This window comes from Chrysemys picta, chromosome 2, assembly GCF_011386835.1.
Source record: "Chrysemys picta bellii isolate R12L10 chromosome 2, ASM1138683v2, whole genome shotgun sequence".
NCBI lineage: Eukaryota > Metazoa > Chordata > Testudines > Emydidae > Chrysemys > Chrysemys picta.
Genome location: NC_088792.1, coordinates 178,029,235 through 178,048,309, shown reverse-complemented (window position 1 = coordinate 178,048,309; position 19,075 = coordinate 178,029,235). Strand labels below are relative to the sequence as shown.

Genomic DNA, 19,075 nt, shown 5'->3' with positions numbered 1-19,075 from the left:
AAGGGGGAAAAAATTGTCTCCAGCCACTTAACATTCCTCCTTATTTGATGTTTGCATATAAATTTGGCATCTACAGGAAACCACTGCCTATAACTCCTTCTAGCAAGACAGGTCCTCATTGCTGTTTCATGTCATGAATTGTTTATTTGTCTGTCCAGTACTAAAGAGAGTGGAAAAAATTCCCACCATTGGCCAAAATGGGGAACAACTACTTTTTGTGTGTGCTTTGCTGAAACACAGACTACTTAGTGAGTTTCCCTCAAATGTTTTGCTTTTTTGGGTGAAAATTAAAAGTCATTGTCATAATTCCTTTTTCGCTTTGGGGAAAGAGGCACGAAAAAGGAACCTCTCAGCAACCTCTCTGTCCCATAGAGGAGAGGGAAATGTAAGGGGCTGCCCAGGCCAGAGGTATATTTTTGTTATTTCCCTCAAGAAAACAGTAACAAATTTGCCCAGCGGATCAAATTCTGTCATTTGGCTGTGGATGGAACTCTCTTATAGTGAAGTAATTCCATTCCCCAGAGAACAACTCCACTGAGGACTACTCCTGCAGTTCTCATGCCAAAGGAAGTGTGGTCTGCATAAGGGCTACAGGATCAGGCCCTGTATGTGGACATTCATTCGCTATAGTCAGAACTGTAATTTCCACACTGAAATGCAGTTGCACTATATCCATGTTCATTTTTAAGCCAAATCCTTAGACCCACTAACAAGATTGTAAGGGGTGCAGATGTTACTTACTGCTGCATAATGCTGTCTGATGGACAGCATAGGTGCTGGAACTAGGGTTGCTGCTGCATCCCCTGGTTTGAAGTGGTTTCCATTATATACAGGGTTTATAGTTTGTTTCAATAGCTCTCAGCAAACCTCCCCCCGCACCCGCACTATAAAAATTACTCAGGCACCCCGATGGACAGTCAGGCTTTGTGCAGAAGAAGGGAAGCTCAGTGCAGTTACAGTGACGACAGTCTCAAAGGGCCCTCCGCAGGCCTTGGTTTCTCTCTAGCTTCCCCATGGCAAAAGCGGCACAAGGATCTGGAGACCCCCTAGCATTTTTTTTAAAGTTACCTTTGAAGGGAGGGTATCTGTCTGCTGTTCTTCTCCTACCAATTGTCATAGGGTTGTTCTTTGCTGATTTGCTTCAATAGGTCCTGCCCTCTTCCTGGCTGATGTACCTGTTTCATAGCTGTTGTCCAGAGGTGCTTGTTGTGGACCACGTAGCCCATTCAATCTAACCTCCCTGACTGACACTCATCTGTTCTAGCTCTAGCACTAAAGGGGCTCTTGCTACTCTGATACCATTCTTCACTAAATACCTGACTACCAGATTTGGCATTCAAGAAGAGAGTGAGGAGGATGCAGACACAGATGAAGTCATAGGGCTCATTCTCCACTCTATTGGTAGCGTAGCGAGATAACAACAAAGTAGAGAATCAGGCCTGTTGACTGTGCTCTGGAGGAAGATTCAATAGTCACTTTCCATAAGTTGCCCTCCTAAGAATTTGAATAGGGCTCTGTAAATATGAATCCAGGTCACACAGCGCAAGTTGGCTCTGCACTACAGACCCCAGTAAAGCCAGGATTTCATCTCATAAGCATGTTACACTCAGGGCCGGCTCCAGGCACCAGCCCAGCAAGCAGGTGCTTAGGGCGGCCAAGGGGAAGGGGCGGCACGCCGGGCTGTTCGTCAGCAGGTCCCTCTGGGAGGGAAGCACCTGCCGCTGAATTCCCGTGGAAGAAGAAAGCGGCGCGGTGGAGCTGCCGCTGGAATGCCACCAATCACGATTGCGGCTTCCCCCCCGCAGCTTGGGGCAGCAAAAACCCTGGAGCCGGTCCTGGTTACGCTGTATAATTTAGCTGGTCTGCCAAGACAACAGTCTCAAAATTTTCCAAAACTATGCCTGTAATACAATATTAGGCAATAAAGATATTGCAATCTATGAGATCATTAAGAAAAGCTAAGTAGCTGTACTAACCATAGATATGCCCTTTATACAGTTAGGACTAATTTTTTAGCAACGTGTCAGGGTTACAGGATCACATTTACAAATGCCCCTTTCAAGTTGTATCTAATTTCTGACATTCCTGGTGTGTTGGGGAAACTCACCCCTATTGCAGATTGTGCTAGGAGTGTTGCATTAAGAAGGAGAATTTCACCCTTGGGGAAATTAAAAGCCACCTCAAAGCAAACCTGAGATGGTAAATGGAGTAGGCCAGAGAGAGAAAGGGCATGTCTGAAAACACAGAGCAATAAGATACTGATTTGCTTTAATGGAGGAGCAGCAGAGAGAGTTTTTGATCTAGCTTTCCTTTACAATATTAGTTTATGTATTTATTTCTCCAATTTTTTTTTAAAATACAACAATTATAAGCTCCCATTCAGTATTGCTGGCCACTTGGACTTTGAGGTTTGACACCCCAAAATTTAATTCCAGCAGAGTCCATACAAGCTTTTAATACACACTATGCAGAGTAACAAACTGCTTCCTTGAATGTTTTTTGCCTTTGACAAAAAGTTTTCATTAATATGCATGTAGGGAACACAATAAAATGGCATATTAACAGTGGACAGGGCATTTTAAATTAATCAAAAGAAAAATCTTAAAACACAAGGCAGGTTGTCAGATTTTTATGGTTGTGTTTAGTTTTCACTGGCTGCAGAGCACTCTGAACATGAAAAACACCAGTTACATGCTGCTAAGCATTATTACTGCTGTGTCAACAGAGAAACAGATGCATTGTGGGTTTAAGTTTAGGAAAAGCCAGTAAAACAGTTCTATGCATCTGAAGTACTTGCCTTGCACTATTAGTGTAATGCTTGGTTGTCTCACAATCTAATGTATTTATTCTCATAACACCCCTATGAGAGAGGGAAGATTATTATACCCATCTTGTAGATGAGAAAACTGAGTAATGAAGAGGCTTGTCCAAGGTTACACAGGGAGTCTGTGGTGGAACAGGACATTGAACCTGGGACTCCCAAATCCCAGATTAATTCCCTGATCTCTAGATTATCCTTCCTCCTTTAGGAGGGTAGCCCAGAAGGAACTGTTTATATCCTCTCACAAAAGCCTCAGGAAGTCAAGCAGAAAGAGCAGAGGAGGTCAGGCCCTAAAAGAGACTCAGACTTTCACTACAATTACAATAAATTCATACAGGTCTACGGGATACATTTAATCATCCAAATATTTTTCAAATGGCCCTTGGCTATTTGCTTTCTTTGATTTATGTGGACACAGAAAACAATTTTAGTTATCCCGTTGAGGCTATTCTAAGTATTAGGAATAATTCCATCTACCATCCATAGTAATGTCACATTGTTAACTGCTGAACATTTCAATATTTGGTAAATTGACATGGAATAACTGTTCTCTGTATAAACTAATTCACATGATTTCTCTGAAAATTTGCAGTGAAAAAACAAACCAACAAAACCAGAAGTCCAAGCAATAGCAATGTTAAGTGTCAGAGTATTAGACTGTGAGCTCAATTATAATGCAACATGGTAGGCGTCTAAAGTATCTTTATCAACACACACAGCAAAAACTCACTAGTCCTCATTCATGATTGGTACCCCCATTGTGGATTACTGAATTTTGTGAATTATAGTCAGATTCCTGCAATTGCGCAGATATGGAGTCAATTGCAGGATGCAAGCCTTCGTGAGTAAGCAAATTGGGAAACAAATATCAAAGCTATTGTATCAAAGACATAAATTACATTAACAAAATGAAGTATACTTTTAATTATCTGTAACAATACTTCACTGTATATGCAAGTATAGGATCATAGAAACATACAGTATTATATTTTCTATACATAATGAAAGCTTAATAACGAGACCTTGCAAGTGGCTTAGTCACATGAGAATTAGTGAGGTTCTGTAGAAATCTTTATAGTTTGGCAATAGAAGACACTCTCTTACTCTAGAAGCAGTCTGAGTACATCTATGACCTAGAACTTCTGGCTTAGATCCAAATTGGACAGAAGAAGAAAAAAAATTCTTTCCAGGTTATCTAGTCTAGCTGGAGTTCTTCCCACTTAAAGATTGCTAGTGTCTGGATTGGATTCATCAAGGCCTGATTAGGAGCCTGGCGACCCAGTTATAAAGCATGGCACTATCAATTCACATTTTCTTCACTTCTCTTTCCTGCCCCCCGTGCTTAATTTGTGTCAGGGCTTGTCAGGGCTGAGCACCGGCCCCTCTAGGCTTGGCAGTTCATCACCCCGGCACCCCTGGGCTTGCCACCTCAGTTATGAAAGTAAAAAAAAAAAAATTGCTTGAGCCATGTCACCTAATTGCTTGAGCCCCAACTGCTCTTTCATTACAAATTAAGCACTGCCTGTCCACAAGTAATCACAAAGGAATTACTACCAAATTATACTGATTTTACGGGGGTCACCGTTTAAACCAGGCATAGAGAGCATTAAAACCAGCTTGCCCTCCAGTGTCTAATCAATATGTAAATAACAATCCTTTCCCATGCAAAGTGAACACTTGGCATTTTGATTCAAGAGATAATGATTGGACTGTTAACAGACCATCTCACTAAGCAGGAAGACAGGAATGAAAAACCTCGCTGTTCAAAAACAAAGGTACAAATGTGCGCACCAAGAGAATTAGCACTGAAAGAAGGACTACAAGGAAAATGTAATAGGCAGCATTAGAGAGCTCAAATTTAACAAAGTATTAATCTAAACCAATGGTGGCTGCCAGATGTATATTGTATACTGTCTGAATATCATATGTATTTTATTCTGTCTGTAAAAATGGTGCACATTTTGATCATCATTAGAATAGTGTAGGTGCAGAGTACATATCTGAGAAAGTTTTAGTGCCTGATCTCTGTCATGTCAGAAAATATTTTAGGGGCTTGCTTCAGTCTGACAGTAGGAGCACTTTGAACCTTGAAAAGAACAAAAACACAACAGCGACCAAAAGAGATATCAGCAGGGGTGGTGAGTAAAGAGAGTACTGTAGACAGAAAGGCTTTTGTTCCCATGGTCGATTTCATGTGGAGATTGTGAGGTGAATGGCTTTGAAATGAAACTGGTTTATGAAGGAGTTGCTAGGTCACAGGAAGCAGGACTGTCGGAACTTGTTTTGTATGAGTTGATTTCTTAAAAAACGAAGCTAATCTTTAAAAGATTTCACCCTCAATCTCTCTCTCACGCCTCCCCCCCCCCCCTTTCGTAGTAGAAACTCATGTTAGAGTGATCTCTGTTAGAAGGGGAGTTTCAAAAGTTTGGGAGGGGGTGGGATCCATGTTACCTTGTCCCAGCAATTCTGCCCTTTTAGCCAATAGTAGGAAGCTATGCAAATGAGTGGAGTAGTCTGCCTCCAACAATCCCAACATGAGCTCAGAGACATTGAAAATTTAGCAGTACCGAGAACTCTCAAATTAGACTGGCAAACCAACTGCAATTCTGGGACTATTTTCATTTTCGTTCAGTAAGACATTAAATGGGTGGAAAAATACGTGCGATCTCAATGTATGTTGTCTAGTTTCACAAGACTATTCCATATAAGCCTGCAACTATGAAGTATAAGGTAAGGAAGTGGCTTCTTTGAAGGGTTTTTTTTTTATTATTATTAAATGTGTGTGTGGCGGGAGCCATTTACATCTTTAATTCCAAAGGGAGTCTGAATGACAGCTCCATTACAGTGCACTGCAGGCTAGGAAAGGGACTGGATGAGCGGGTGTGTTCCATATCTAGATTCGATGGATGTAGAGGTACTTTGCTTGAAATACCCCAAGTTCTGGCTAGTTTTTAGACTGTGTCAGACTGTCCCTAGGCAAGCTCGCAGCTGATTTCCTGCAACTGCTACAGATACAGTAGTAGCTCAAAGGAGGTGGGAAAGCAGAGCTTCTAGGTCTCAGACTCACTTATTTTTGGATTCATCCTAAGGCAGTTTTTAAAGTCTCTCTCTCTTCTGCTGTGAATGACTTTGCCGTGTGTGTTTCAAGGAGACTTTGCAAAATTCTACCCATTTTTTGAAATCGTTAATATTGAGGCTCTAATGTGGATAATTTGTGGATTTGTTGCTCTTTTCTGAAAATATAAGGCATTTTTTAGCAGAAAGCCTGGTACACATAACTTGAGTAGTACATGTATTAGGTTACAGTTCTGTTGAACCCTTGTAAAAATTCTTCTTGCGTTCATCCCTGGCAAAACATTAACTGGTACTTTATGAGAAAATGGTCACTTTAATACAGTATGTACCTGCTGACAAAAGGTTAATGTATAATCAAGAAAAGGAGCGAGCTAGCTAGCCAGGAAAAAAAAAAAATCTTATGCTGACTGAGACATGGTAGGATTCTGTATGAATTTCTTGGACCAAATTCTGCTACCCCATATTCCAGTGTAAAATCTGAATTGACTGCACTGAAGTCAATGGAAGTTACTCCAGATTCACGATGGTGCAGATGAGAGGAGAATTAGGTCCCTTAAATGGAAAATAAGTGATTTTTTAATCTCCTTTGATTTCAAAGGAGAATGTGCTTTCCTGTAACTTTTTTGATGCAAGTACAGTACTATACATATCTGTACAAGGGACTTAAATCTCCCCTCATTTATACCAGCATAATTGCCGTGACTTCAGAGTTTCACTGGTCTAATCAAGAAGGACATTTACATGTGTGGATGTAAAATGTATTTATATATATCAAAATATATCTTCCTAAGTGATTGTCCAGCATTATTGTCCAGCACTGTATATAAATATAGAAATTGTTTTCCCCCTATGAAATGATCAGCCTGTTTCCCACACTTTAACAACATAGGGTTTATGTGAACAAGCTGTAACTTTTTTAACATGGTTTGCTTTAATTAGCTGTGAGTAAAACCAATTATATATTTGGAAATTAGAACCATATTCCTCTCATCACTCTTTAACAAACCAACCAAAACACTTTAATGTATCAGATCTATTTAATACAGTTGTTCTTAAAGACAAACATGAAGTGCTGATGTGTCAATCAATCATAGTGTTACAAAATTATAAATAACTGGGCAGGGTACTGGATTGCTGCATTAGACTAATGTATAGACATACAGTAATCTTGTGTGATTGGAAAAAAGGGGGAGGGAAAGTATTTTAGTTCCCCCCGTCCCTCCCCCCCCAAAAAAACCTCATCAAGGTCAATAAAAAGGTGAATTCTAAAAGTCACACACGTCATTCACTCTTAAATTGCAAGCTCTTTGGGGGAAGGAGCAATCTTTTTGTTATATTTGTACTGTATCTAGCACCACGGAGCCCTGATCTTGAGGTGATGAGTGTGTTTTAAGAACCTATATAGAATGGAACCTCCAGATGCTACTAGAATACAAATAAATAATAGCAATAATACATGTAACCCACATTCACTTTTAACTATGTATGTTGTTATTTGATCCTAAAGCCCTCAGAAACTAAACACTCACAGACTTTAGGAAAGTTTGGATCCAGATCCAGACTTTATGGCCAGCTCCGATTTCTCTAATTAGCTGAACCCCAGATTCCATCTATGGCACCCAGATACCATAGCAATAGGGGTCATATATGACCTAGAATGACAAACAAACACCCAGTAACTTGGGAAGTTCAGATCTGGATCTGAACTCTATGGCTGACTCAGTGTTTGTAATGGGTTGAGCCAAAACCACTGATCCAAATGCCCCCAAACTTTAGAGTTCAGGTCCATCTTTATTTGATACTGGTTTGGAGAAAGAGTCACTTACATGCAGAAAGAACATGGGTAATTAATAATTTAACAAAATATGGAAAGCACTGAAACCGCTGCTTCACTTAGTGGAAACTGACATTTGTTTTAGCATTAATCTTTAGCTAATTAAATACATTCTCACTCACAAATGAGCTATACTGTGCTTTGACTGCAAAATGACAGATCTGCAGGATTATACAACTCCCTACAATCTTGTCACCCTTCCTCCCTTGCACACTGCCAAGAAACAACTCTACAGTAGTGAGGTGATCATATTTCACACTAGCCACAAGGCACTGGGAGAATATGAAATAAGCCACTTCCACAACAGAAATCTTCCCTGGTCTGTAATGTTCCTTCCCTGTCTAGTTAGAATAAGAGCTTCAGTTTGGAAGGAGATTACGTAATTTTAGATGGAGCAGGCTAGACAAAGAAAAAGAAAGAACCATAAAAAAGACAGAAGGTTTTTGGTCTCCATAAACCTTCCTGCCAAACTTGTGTGTTTACATTTCCTGGGAAGTTTGAAGTATTTATTTAAACTGTTTATCCAGGACAAATATCCTTAGATCTATTTCTCAGCCACGGGGGCAAACTACAAAGAGAATACCTGCTTATACAATATTTCCTAACTTGAATATACTTTTTATTTTATATTATTTTTCCTCTATGTCTTTGCTTACTGTAGGGAGAAGAAAATAATAGTAAAGTATTAATATTTTAAGTTTTGATTTGAAAAAAAAAATCAGGTTGCATTTATGCCAGGTGTACAGTGGACTTTGTTTCACTAACAGCTTCCTGTAATTTTCCTAGTGCAATAAGTGGTGGCTGCTGATTTGTTTTAGTTTGTTTTACTTTCCTTGTACCTGTACATTAGAAGAGCCTCTGTTTACTGAGGTAACAGAAAATGGTTATATGCCATGTGGAGTGTTGCTTGTTGGAGAGAGAAGGATCTGGCTCACTACCTAACCTGAACTACACCTTTTTGTCTTGCTCAAAATCTTCCTCCAACAGATCTGATAGTGAAAAAGGATTTGCTCACCTCAACTTCTTTCGTTCTTCCGCCTGGTCCTCAAACAACAGGGGTGAAATTATGGCCCCCACTGAAGCCAAGGGTAAAACTCCCATTGACTTCAATGAGGCCACGATTTCACTCCAATTTTTTTTCCTCTGTGCCATTCCTTACTCTACTCACTAGGTCAAATTCAGTGGAACTGTGTCTGTGCACCAGAACTGAATTTGACACTAGGGTAGATGAGCTTTTTCTTCTATGCTTCTCCATCAGTCCTACATCTTTAATCTCCTAGTTTCTCAATATTTAATTAGTCAGACCTTTATACCTTTCACCTGTGTTCTACCAGATATACCTACATGATATATTGCAAGCGGTGTTGTGTATGTGTATTTGCATATTGACTGCGAAATGTCTTGTGATTTTGTATGAAAGACTATCAAATATAAATTCCATTATATTGTGATTGTATTGTGGCATACCTCAGGTTCTTTTTCATCCAGTTATGGCATGTTACATCCCATAGACTTTTCACTGGGGGGCACGCCATCCCAGTATTACATATTCCAGAAGACTGAATTCACATTTTCTAAATCCAAACCCAACCTACAATTCTGCGAGCAAAATGTCCATTACTAAAACTTTGCACTATGGTAATGAAAATGTAATTAGGTGCTACCATGACTAGATACTCTTCCATTGTGTCACAGTGTACTGTGATAACAAGGCTTTGATACGTATTCACCAATCACAAGCAAAGGGGGGAAAAGTGTATTTGTTATAGAATCCAAAAGGGTATCTGTGTTGGGTAGGTGGGGGGACTATGACTGCATTCCTCATCTCGTTTAAACAAATAAGGCTGATGAAAATGTAAAGTATGAGGTCTTGAGTATCCATTTTTAAATAATTTGCCGGGCAAGAAAGGAACCTAAACCAATTGGTTTGAAATACCTGCCATTTGTACAGAGCAGTAATATATAGACTTAATTACAATGCCCTGCACGCCAAGTCAAACAAAATAGTGCCACTGGGAAGAAATACTATATTTCCAACCAGAAATGCTTGTGAAAAGCTATTTGTAACCCAGGCAATGAACAACAAATTATTTGACTACGTGAAGGAAAAAGAACTGCCTGTATTTTACTGACCAAAACCCTTATGTTTTGTTTACTCTTACATTCCTGACTTCACCCTGTGACAGTTGAGGTATGAAAGTGCAGTAAATAAGGTTTGTAAAACCTTATCAAAAATTACACCACAGAGCAAATTAACAAAGTTAAAGACTACCCGTCAGTCTACCAGGCAACAAACAGCTTTTAGACTGATTCAGTCACTTTATATCTTAAAGGGCAGATCATCATCATCAAAAAAGGAACATGATAAACTTGTAACAGATTTTTCTTGCTGATGTTTAGCAGTCTGGAAATCAGTACTGTTGACAGGAAAGATTTTCTTATTAGAAGCCAATTTAGCACTACCAAACTGAACAAATGCAAGTGACACACACTTCTAGAAGACATTACCATTGACAACAATCTTTGCAAGTCTGGTACAGTTTTTAGCCTGCCTCCCTTTAAAATGTTCTCTTTAAGAATTTAAAGTGCATTACTCCTCATATTAATACAATTCAGTAATACACATATATGTTTTAATTCATATTGGGCCATGGGACTAATCCTGCAGCCTTTACTGAAAAAAGATTCCCATTACATTTAATGGGAGTTTTACCTCAGGGATGACAAGAACCATACTGACCCTCATGTCAGTGGAGAGGGGCAATACAAATGGATGTATGGTGGATGAATGTGAAAGAAAAGAGTGCAGTCTCAGCGACCATGGAAATACCTCTCTGTCTACATGCTTTGAAGGGTTTGTGCACCATAATGTAGGACAAGTGGGTTATGATTGGAAAGCAGCGGTTATCCTTGACATCACGCATAAAAAGCAGTGGCAATGAACAAGCCAATGGTGGCATTGACATACTGCCAATGGCTTAGAGAAGACCAAAGGGGTTAGTAGCCATTAGATAGGTACTGGGCAGGTGGCTCTTGTCTCCATGCACCTTCAGAGTCTGCAGGACTTGGGACAAGATTGCTGGTCACTTCTGCTGAAAGCTATTCCCCACCAAGGGCAGAATGTATCAGAGACCATAGTTATAAATTCAGTTCTCTCTCTTCTGTTAGCCTATGAGGAGGACAGTATAGCATGGTCTTGCTTATCAACTGTCTATTTTAGGTACTTATATGGTCCCCATCACCATAGTGTCTAAGCACTTCACTCACAACACCCATTTTACAGATGGGAAACTGAGGCACAGAGGCGCTAAGCAACTTATCTAAGGTCACAGAGGAAATCTGTGGTGGAGCAGAGAACTGTAACCAGGTCTCTCAAGTACTAAGCTAGTCCCCTACCTACTGGGTCATCCAACCCTACACTAACCTACTATAAAGTTATGTCAAAGAACTAGCTAATGATGGGCAATTGTTTAAATGGTTTGTAGGCTCTCTGCATAAGGATGCAAAAGTTCAGGTGTTTATGAGAAATGTATCTGAACCTATTTAATCTGGAAATTTGGCTAGATTATCTAAGATTAAAAAAAAAAGAAAAAGAAAAAGCCTAGTAGTTCCTGGTGTGGGCTGGGTCATTAGAAATACCACGAGAACAGTCTTACTTGTGGTATTTTGTTACTTCTGTTGTCACTTGAGTCCATGAGTTGTAGAGTCCTGGGAAAATTGTATGTAAAATGGATTTTAACCACACTTTTTGAGATCTCTATAAAGATTCAGATCACATTGTTAGTGAAAATTCAGGTTCGTAGTTAGTCTAAGGCAGTTTGCCTCTATTAATAACACCTCAACTGATATGATGATGCTGTACCTTCAGAAGACCTGAACATGGGTTTACATGCCAGAGGTGGCTTTTATGATCCATTACTGGTGTGGTGGTAGCAGCAGTAATAGCCTGTGAAGTTGTCCTAGGAAACATGTTCTGAAGATGGCTTTAGGATAGCCCAGACAGACAGAGGAGGAAATTTTTCTGCTAACTGCACAAAACCTGATGCTGGTGAAAACATTACTGATAAATCTGGTTATCATCGTCGATCACTGTGCCCTATTCCTGGATTGTAGCATTTTATCACTGACCATTGAACTCTTTCTGTGTGTTTACTGGGGAGAGGCTTACATTACAGTGAACTTCCACACTCTGGAGTCAATACTTTGAGGCCTGCTGCGACTGGAGTCCTCAGAAAGAATTCTGACTCAGTCAAAAGTTCTCCTGAGTCACAGACACTTGTAAGTGGGTGCAGCAATCTGTCGCCTCTACAATCGTAGACTCCATAGACTTTAAGGCTAAAAGCAACCATCGTGATCATCTAGTCTAACCTCCTGCACATCGCAGGTGACCAGATGTCCCGATTTTATAGGGACAGTCCCAATTTTGGGGTCTTTTTCTTATATAGGCTCCTATTACCCACCACCCCCTGTCCCAATTTTTCACATTTGCTGTCTGGTCACCCTACCTCAAATCATGATTTAAAGACTTCAAGTTACCGAGATTCTAGTTCAAACCAGCAAGTGACCCATGCCTCACGCTGTAGAAGATGACACAAACTCCCCAGGGTCTCTGCTAATCCAACCAGGGGCGGGGGGGGGGCGGGGGGGAGACGGACGGACTTTCCTTCTCAGCCCCAAATATGGTGATCAGTTAGACCCTGAGCACATGGGCAAGACCCACCAGACACACACTTGGGAAAGAATTCACTGTTGTAACTTAGAGCCCTCCCTATCTAGTGTCCCACTGCTAGCCACTGGATATATTTGCTACTAATAGTTGCAGATGGGCCACATGCTATTGTAGGAAACCTCATCATACCACCCCCTCCATAAACTTATCAAGTTCATTCTTGAAACTAGTTAGATTTAGGAACAGACTTAGGAGGCTGTTCCAGAATGTCACTCCTCTGATGGTTAGAAACCTTTATCTAGTTTCAAGCCTAAACTTGTTGATGGCCAGTTTATATCCATTTGTTCTTGTGCCAACATTGTCCTTTATCTTAAATAACTTCTCTCCCTCCCTTGTGTTTATCCTTCTGATGTATTTATAGAGAGCAATCATATTTCCCTTCAGCCTTTGTTTGGTTAGGCTAAACAAGCCACGCTTCTTAAGTTTCCTCTCATAAGGTAGGTTTTCCATTCCTATGATCATCCTAACAGCCCTTCTCTGCACCTGTTCCAGTTTGAATTCAAATTTCTTAGACCTGGGAGGCCAGAATTGCACACACTATTCCAAAGGAGGTCTCACAGTGCCTTATATAATACTAATAACACTTCCCTATCTCTACTGGAAATACCTCGCCTGATGCATCCTAGGACTGCATTAGCCTTTTTCAAGGCCCCATCATATTGGTCATCCTGAGACCTGAGTGTATTGGTCAGTCATTCTCCTCATCTGTTGTTTTAACTATGTCCCCAGCTTATAGAAAAAAAAATTGTTGTTAGTCCCAGAGTACGTGACCTTGCAGTTTGCACTAATAAACGTAATCCCTTTTCTATCACTCCAGTTTTCAAGGTCATCCAAATCTTCTTTCATGATATTCTAGTCTTCCTCCATATTAGCAATACCATCCAACTTTGTGTCACCCACAAATTTTATTAGCACTTTCCCACTTTTTGTGCCAAGGTCATTATTGAAAATGTTAAATAAGATTGGTCCCAAGACCGATCCCTGAGGAACTCCACTAGTAACCTCCCTCCAACCTGACAATTCACCTTTCAGCCTGACTAAGGCTACGATTTTGTCATGGATATTTTTAGTAAAAGTCAGGGACAGGTCATGGGCAATAAACAAAAATTCATGGAAGCCATGACCTGTCCCTGACTTTTACTAAAAACATCCCTGACAAAATGGGGAAGGAGGAGGGTCCAGCAGTGGCTGGGAGCTGCAGGAACCCCATTGCCCAGTGGCTGGGAGGGGTCCCCTGCCACCCGTGGAGGCTGGGCTGCTGCCGGCATGGTCCCCAATGTCACGGAGTCATGGACTCCGTGACTTCTGCGACCTCCGTGACATAATCAAACCACAGTATCTTATGATTACCATAATATCACTATTACTAGCTGGTTTAGGGCCATTAAAACAACCCTTTAACAAAACTGATGCCAGGTAATTTTTTCCAAAGCAATTTAGGAGCCTAAGTCACATTTTCAAGGTGACTTAAGTACTTAGGGGTTTTAATCCCATTGGTTTTCCATGGGATGACTAAGTCACTTCTAAAATTTCACCCTAAGTCACTTAGGCACTTTTGAAATTTTTTATCTGATGGATGGGTTTCTTTCTGTGATTACAAGATGCTTTATATTAGGTCTTCAGTAGGAATTATCACACAGACATACTATGGAGGCGTCAGTGTGTGTACAGCAAAGCAAACAGTGGTGAATAATATATACCTTAAACATAATTTCTGCTATTGCTAATTAAAGCTGGATTTAGAGATATTAGGCTAAATTCTCTCCTGGTGTAAACTGATGAAGCTCCATGAATGTCAATGGAGTTGGACCAATTTACACTAGCAGAGAATTTGACTCTTGAATATTGCTGCCTATCACAGGCTGCTCTTGCAGAATGGCCCTTTGCTTTTTTCCCCTTTGTCTAGACTTCAATAGTAGTGGAAATTACCCTCATTTTTAAGGAGTTAGTTTTTCCCTAGTGCACTTTTGGGTGTGCCTTGTATTTGTCAGGAAATGGGACAGCTAAAGCTGCAGTTCAGAGTCCCAGAAACAGTTGTACAGGATGACAAAAATTGTATATTTTTCCCTTCTCTAGGACTGGAACCCACGCCTGCCTTTTTATTTATGTATTTATTTTAAAACCAGTTCATTCATAGTCAGGCTGGATTAGCCTGCCCTGAAAAGGAAAAGCAGTAATAATGGATTTACTCTACAGGAATGCAATCAGCCCATCAGAGGCCTTTTCTTAAACATGCCCCATTCACTGAGAGGTTGAAATTTCAGCGGGAACAACCCTGTGAATCATGTGGAGACAATGAGTCCTGGGGAATGTCAAAGTGGCCTGGGAATAAATCTTGTTTCCCAATGAATGTCATCTTGCTCAGTAAGGAAAACAGACCATGAAAATTCAGAAACCCCCTTCAATGCACAACTCTTTATCCAGAAGCTAAAACAACAAAATGTATCCTTTGCCTGTCTGACATGTACTTTGCAATAGTTGGGTTTGTGTGACTTTTCTTAGTAAGTTTACATTGAGTTAAAATGCCGGTGATAACCAATCAGTTGCCTAGGATTTTTAAGGTACTATTGCACTTGCCAAGAAGAGATCTTCTAGTGGATTTTTCTGTGTGTTGATGCACTGTATTAATTTGTGTATCATTAATTTGGCTTAACTCTACTCTCAGTTATATTGGTGCTATGCTACTGAATTCAGTGAGGTTGTACTGTTGTAACTGAGAGAAGGCCTGGGCCTCCTTATATTTTTGTTTATATTACATTATGTGTGCATGTGCCTTCTGTCTGTCTGTCTGTCTATTTAGGCATTTATATGGTCCTCACAACCATAGTAATAGCTGAGTGCTTTATTGTTCAAGCAATATTAGGCCTCATCTACAGTACAAATGTGTTGGAGAATCACATTTAAAACAGTTGTCTCCCACCCTTGTGACACCACATTTGCAATATAAAAAGGTCCCCAAACTGCACTAAAGACTTGGACATAATGAACCACCCAGTTAATGTTTGGCCTTCACTTCAAAATGAGTGTTATAACCAATTTAGTGTCCACCATGTTGTAATGGTTTTCCCTAACAAGTTGTACAGAGAAAGTGTAAGTCTATCTGGGAAAAGACTTATTGCAAATGCCTGCAAGTGGAAAGTTTCAAAACTTAAACCAGATTTCAGGGTTGGGTTTTTCTTCTCTCTCACATTGTTTTTCTGCTCTACTCATTTTACCCATAAACATGCAACATCCAGTGTCCTTTAACTAAGGAAGTAATTGACTGCCTGAGGGAAAGAGTTTACGTTTTCCACATACTTCTATTTTTTACGGCTGTGGGACTTAGTCAGAGTGAGATCACTTATGCTGTATGGTTTGCTTGGTGTGGTTCTGTTTTTGTTTTTTGTTCTTTTGTTGATGTTGCGGAATGCATACCGGTCACTGGGCAGATTTGAAAAGCCCTTTTAAAATCATAGTGCTAGATCACCGCCCTTTGGGAAAAAACAACGGGTAGGGAAAAGATATGTAGAAAACTTTGAGTTATTAACATTGACGGAGTTTCCCAAAAAATGGCTTGGTGTTGGAGTCAGGACAAGAGCTTCAGTTTGCCTTCCCCCAGAGTGAGCAGAGACATGTTTCTCCAATGTTGCTGATTTTCCAGAGCGCTACAGGAAAATGTGGTGAGAAATTCACATTTACATAGATGGTGTGGGCTCTTCTCTCCACCTGAAAGCACTGTTTCATCTTGAATTATACCATCAACAGCTAAGCCTGGCTTCTACCCCATATCTAAGAAGGTTTGAAAACACAGATCAGGAGCCCACAGATGTTAACGGTATTGGGGTCAGCATTAACTCGTTGTTATTTTCCTTGATGACACACAAAACAGCATTACCCTCACTATGTCACTTTTTTACCCAGCCATGACCTGCAGATTCCCAATTGCATAGAATCCATGCAGAGGGCATGCTATGTGGTGAGAGGAAGAGCTGTCTCCATGTTAGTTGAACTCCCCTTCCTTCGCATCTGACAGGCTTTGATGCCATTTTAGTGGCCTTTCGGCTACTTTTACCCCTTCCAGATCAAAAATTAAAAGGGACGATTTGGCTCCTTATTTAGGCATTTAAATTTTAGGCCAGATTTCCCAAGTTTCCTTATCACAGTCTGAGAAGCAAAAACAACAACAAAAACCCCCACTTCCTCCAGTTCACTTAGATGATGTAGAGATGTGGTTTATTGCTCTTCCAGGAATATAGTTACATTTACAGGGCATTACAATTTAACCAGAAAGTGGAGGAGTTTTTTTTTTTTAAATCACATGTCCAGCTGAAAACATCAAACACAGAAATATGTTGCTGTTGAACCAACTCAGCGGAGAACAATGAGGTATTTTATTCACACAGGGTAAAGCACTAGAGCGCTTTCTCATCCTTGGTTTGAAACTCTCCTTATTTCTCCTTTCAGTGTCTCCCTCCCTTTCCCCAGTGGATGGCTTTCATCATTGTGCATTACACCCTCCTCTGGAAACTACCACCAAGATCTGACTTATCTGAGCCACAGATTTTCTACTAGACCCTCAAAGAGCTCAGCCCTGCAAGGTGCTAAATGCCCTCCACACCTAGGGCCTAATGAAGTGTGTGTTGCAGGACAGGAATAGCTCCCATTATTTTGACATGGAGTTACTTTTATTATAGGTCTGGGACACAGGCCCTTCATTGTTAAGGGTGCTCAGTTACCTCACAGGATTGGACCCTACATTTGAATCCCCATTTGGGATCCATTCATGGAGCACATCAACATCTTACGTGCCAGAGTGAGATGGGGGCCTGATCATCCTATGAGCTGACCACCTGCCTCTCCCATTGAAGTCAATGGGTGTTGTGCCTGCAGTGAATTTGGCCCAACATGCCAATAGGAAAAAGCAGGAGGTAAACTAAAAACACCAAACCTGTAATCCACCTTTTTATATACCATAATATTGCCATTAAAGAGAGTTTGTTTCCAGTTTTTATCCCTGCCATCTCAGCAACTGGTCACACACACCACACAAAATGCACACACCTCCTACAGTCCAGAGTAGTCTCTGAAACGTAGACCTTTCAGGCGAGACAAAGGGCTGGGACAGCTCAGTGGAACATTGAAATAATACACTTGCCTTTCTCCTCTGCAGACCAAAGATTTTCCACATCACATAACCTCCAGACAAATTGGCATACTGTAGCATGACTGCTCCAAAGATGCACAGGAATGGAATGGCAGGGTACTTAGGACTGAAGACCTTCCCTTACTAGGCTTGGCTGAGGCTGGTGCTAGGAGACCCTCACTTTCATTAGCAGTAAAAAATAATAATAATAATAATAAAAAAAAAACAACGCTCCCAAACTATGGTAGGAAAATGCCTTAATTTCAGCTAACAAGACTTCTAATTATTTTGGCTGCTACCACTTCACCGGGGGCAGGGGCGGAAGAGTCTCTTTTTAAATATCACATTTATTATTTTTGTGGCATAAAGTGAGAGAGGTAGAAAAGCAGGGCAGTGGGCTGGTGCTGTGAAGCCTATGCACACCGTCTCTCCCTTTTGTTACCAGCTCTCTGAGCCAAGGGAGCCCTCCCTCCACACAGCAGCTTACACCTCAGGACAGCAGCCAGTCCAACTAAGGGACGGAAAAGCATTTACAAAACCCTTCTTTGTTGGCCTTTAGGCCATTTTACAATTCTTTCCCTAGGTGAATACGCACCTAGGTGTCCATATGCCTGCCTGTGTGTTTATATGCACCCATACATACCAGAAGCTGTGATTGCTGCACTCACTGTCTGTCCCTCACTCGGGAAGGCAAGCAGAAAACCTCCCCTGAGGCAGAAGGTCTGACTTTGAGATACTGGTGGCAGAAAACCGTAGTATACTCAAACCACCTCAGGTCTGTAAGTGTTGTCTCCTGTACCTACATAGCTTGCAGCACTACCTCACCTTCTTTTCATAACAAGTTTACCACATACTGAGCTCCAATCCCTCTAGTAACTCAGTCAGAGGTTAGGGGTCTGGTACAGGAATGGTGGGTGAGATTCTGTGGCCTGCAATGTACAGGAAGTCAGACTAGACCAGGGGTTCTCAAACTTCATTGCATCGCAACCCCCTTCTAACCACAAAAATTACTACACGACCCCAGGAGGAGGGAGTGAAGCCTGAGCCCGCCTGAGCCCCAACACCCCGGGTGAGGAGGCCAAAGCCCAAGCCCCGCTGCTCTGGGCTGAAGCCCCCGGTGATGTGGCTTGGGCTTCAGCTTTGGCCCTGAGCGGTGAGGCTAGGGCTTCGGCTTCAGGCCCCAGGCCCAGCAATCTAATGCCAGCCCTAGCGACCCTATTAAAATGGGGTCACGACCCACTTTGGGGTCCTGACCCACAGTTTGAGACTAGATGGTCATAATGGTCCCATCTGGCCTTAAAGTCCATGGGAGCCAAATGATTCTTTTTAGTGTCTCAGAAGAAATAGCCCCAATAAAACCCAGTTTCTTACAGATAGACTTGTTACCTACAGTGCTTCAATAGTTTTCTTCCTTGAAAGTTCAGTACAATAGCTCCTTTATCCTAGAGCAGTGATGAAGGAAATGGGCAGGGAGGCAGAAGTTAAAAAAGAACT

At 41.1% G+C, this 19,075-nt stretch overlaps 1 protein-coding gene across 11 annotated transcripts in view; it reads left to right on the top strand.

The window, feature by feature from the left end:
- Positions 1-19,075, top strand: part of NEDD9 (neural precursor cell expressed, developmentally down-regulated 9) — a 133,408-nt gene that overhangs the window by 80,568 nt on the left and 33,765 nt on the right. For 4 of the 11 annotated variants that reach the window (XM_065584960.1, XM_042860547.2, XM_042860545.2 and 1 more), the window contains exon 1: positions 5,328-5,551. The exons of 2 other annotated variants lie outside the window; for them this stretch is intronic. In XM_065584960.1, the coding sequence (XP_065441032.1) occupies positions 5,540-5,551 (12 nt within the window). In that variant the 5' untranslated portion in view covers positions 5,328-5,539. Of the gene's footprint in view, positions 1-5,301; positions 5,552-14,655; positions 14,902-15,996; positions 16,119-19,075 lie in introns of those variants that run through there. 5 more of the 11 variants (XM_024102877.3, XM_005305193.5, XM_065584958.1 and 2 more) reach the window with 4 other exon arrangements.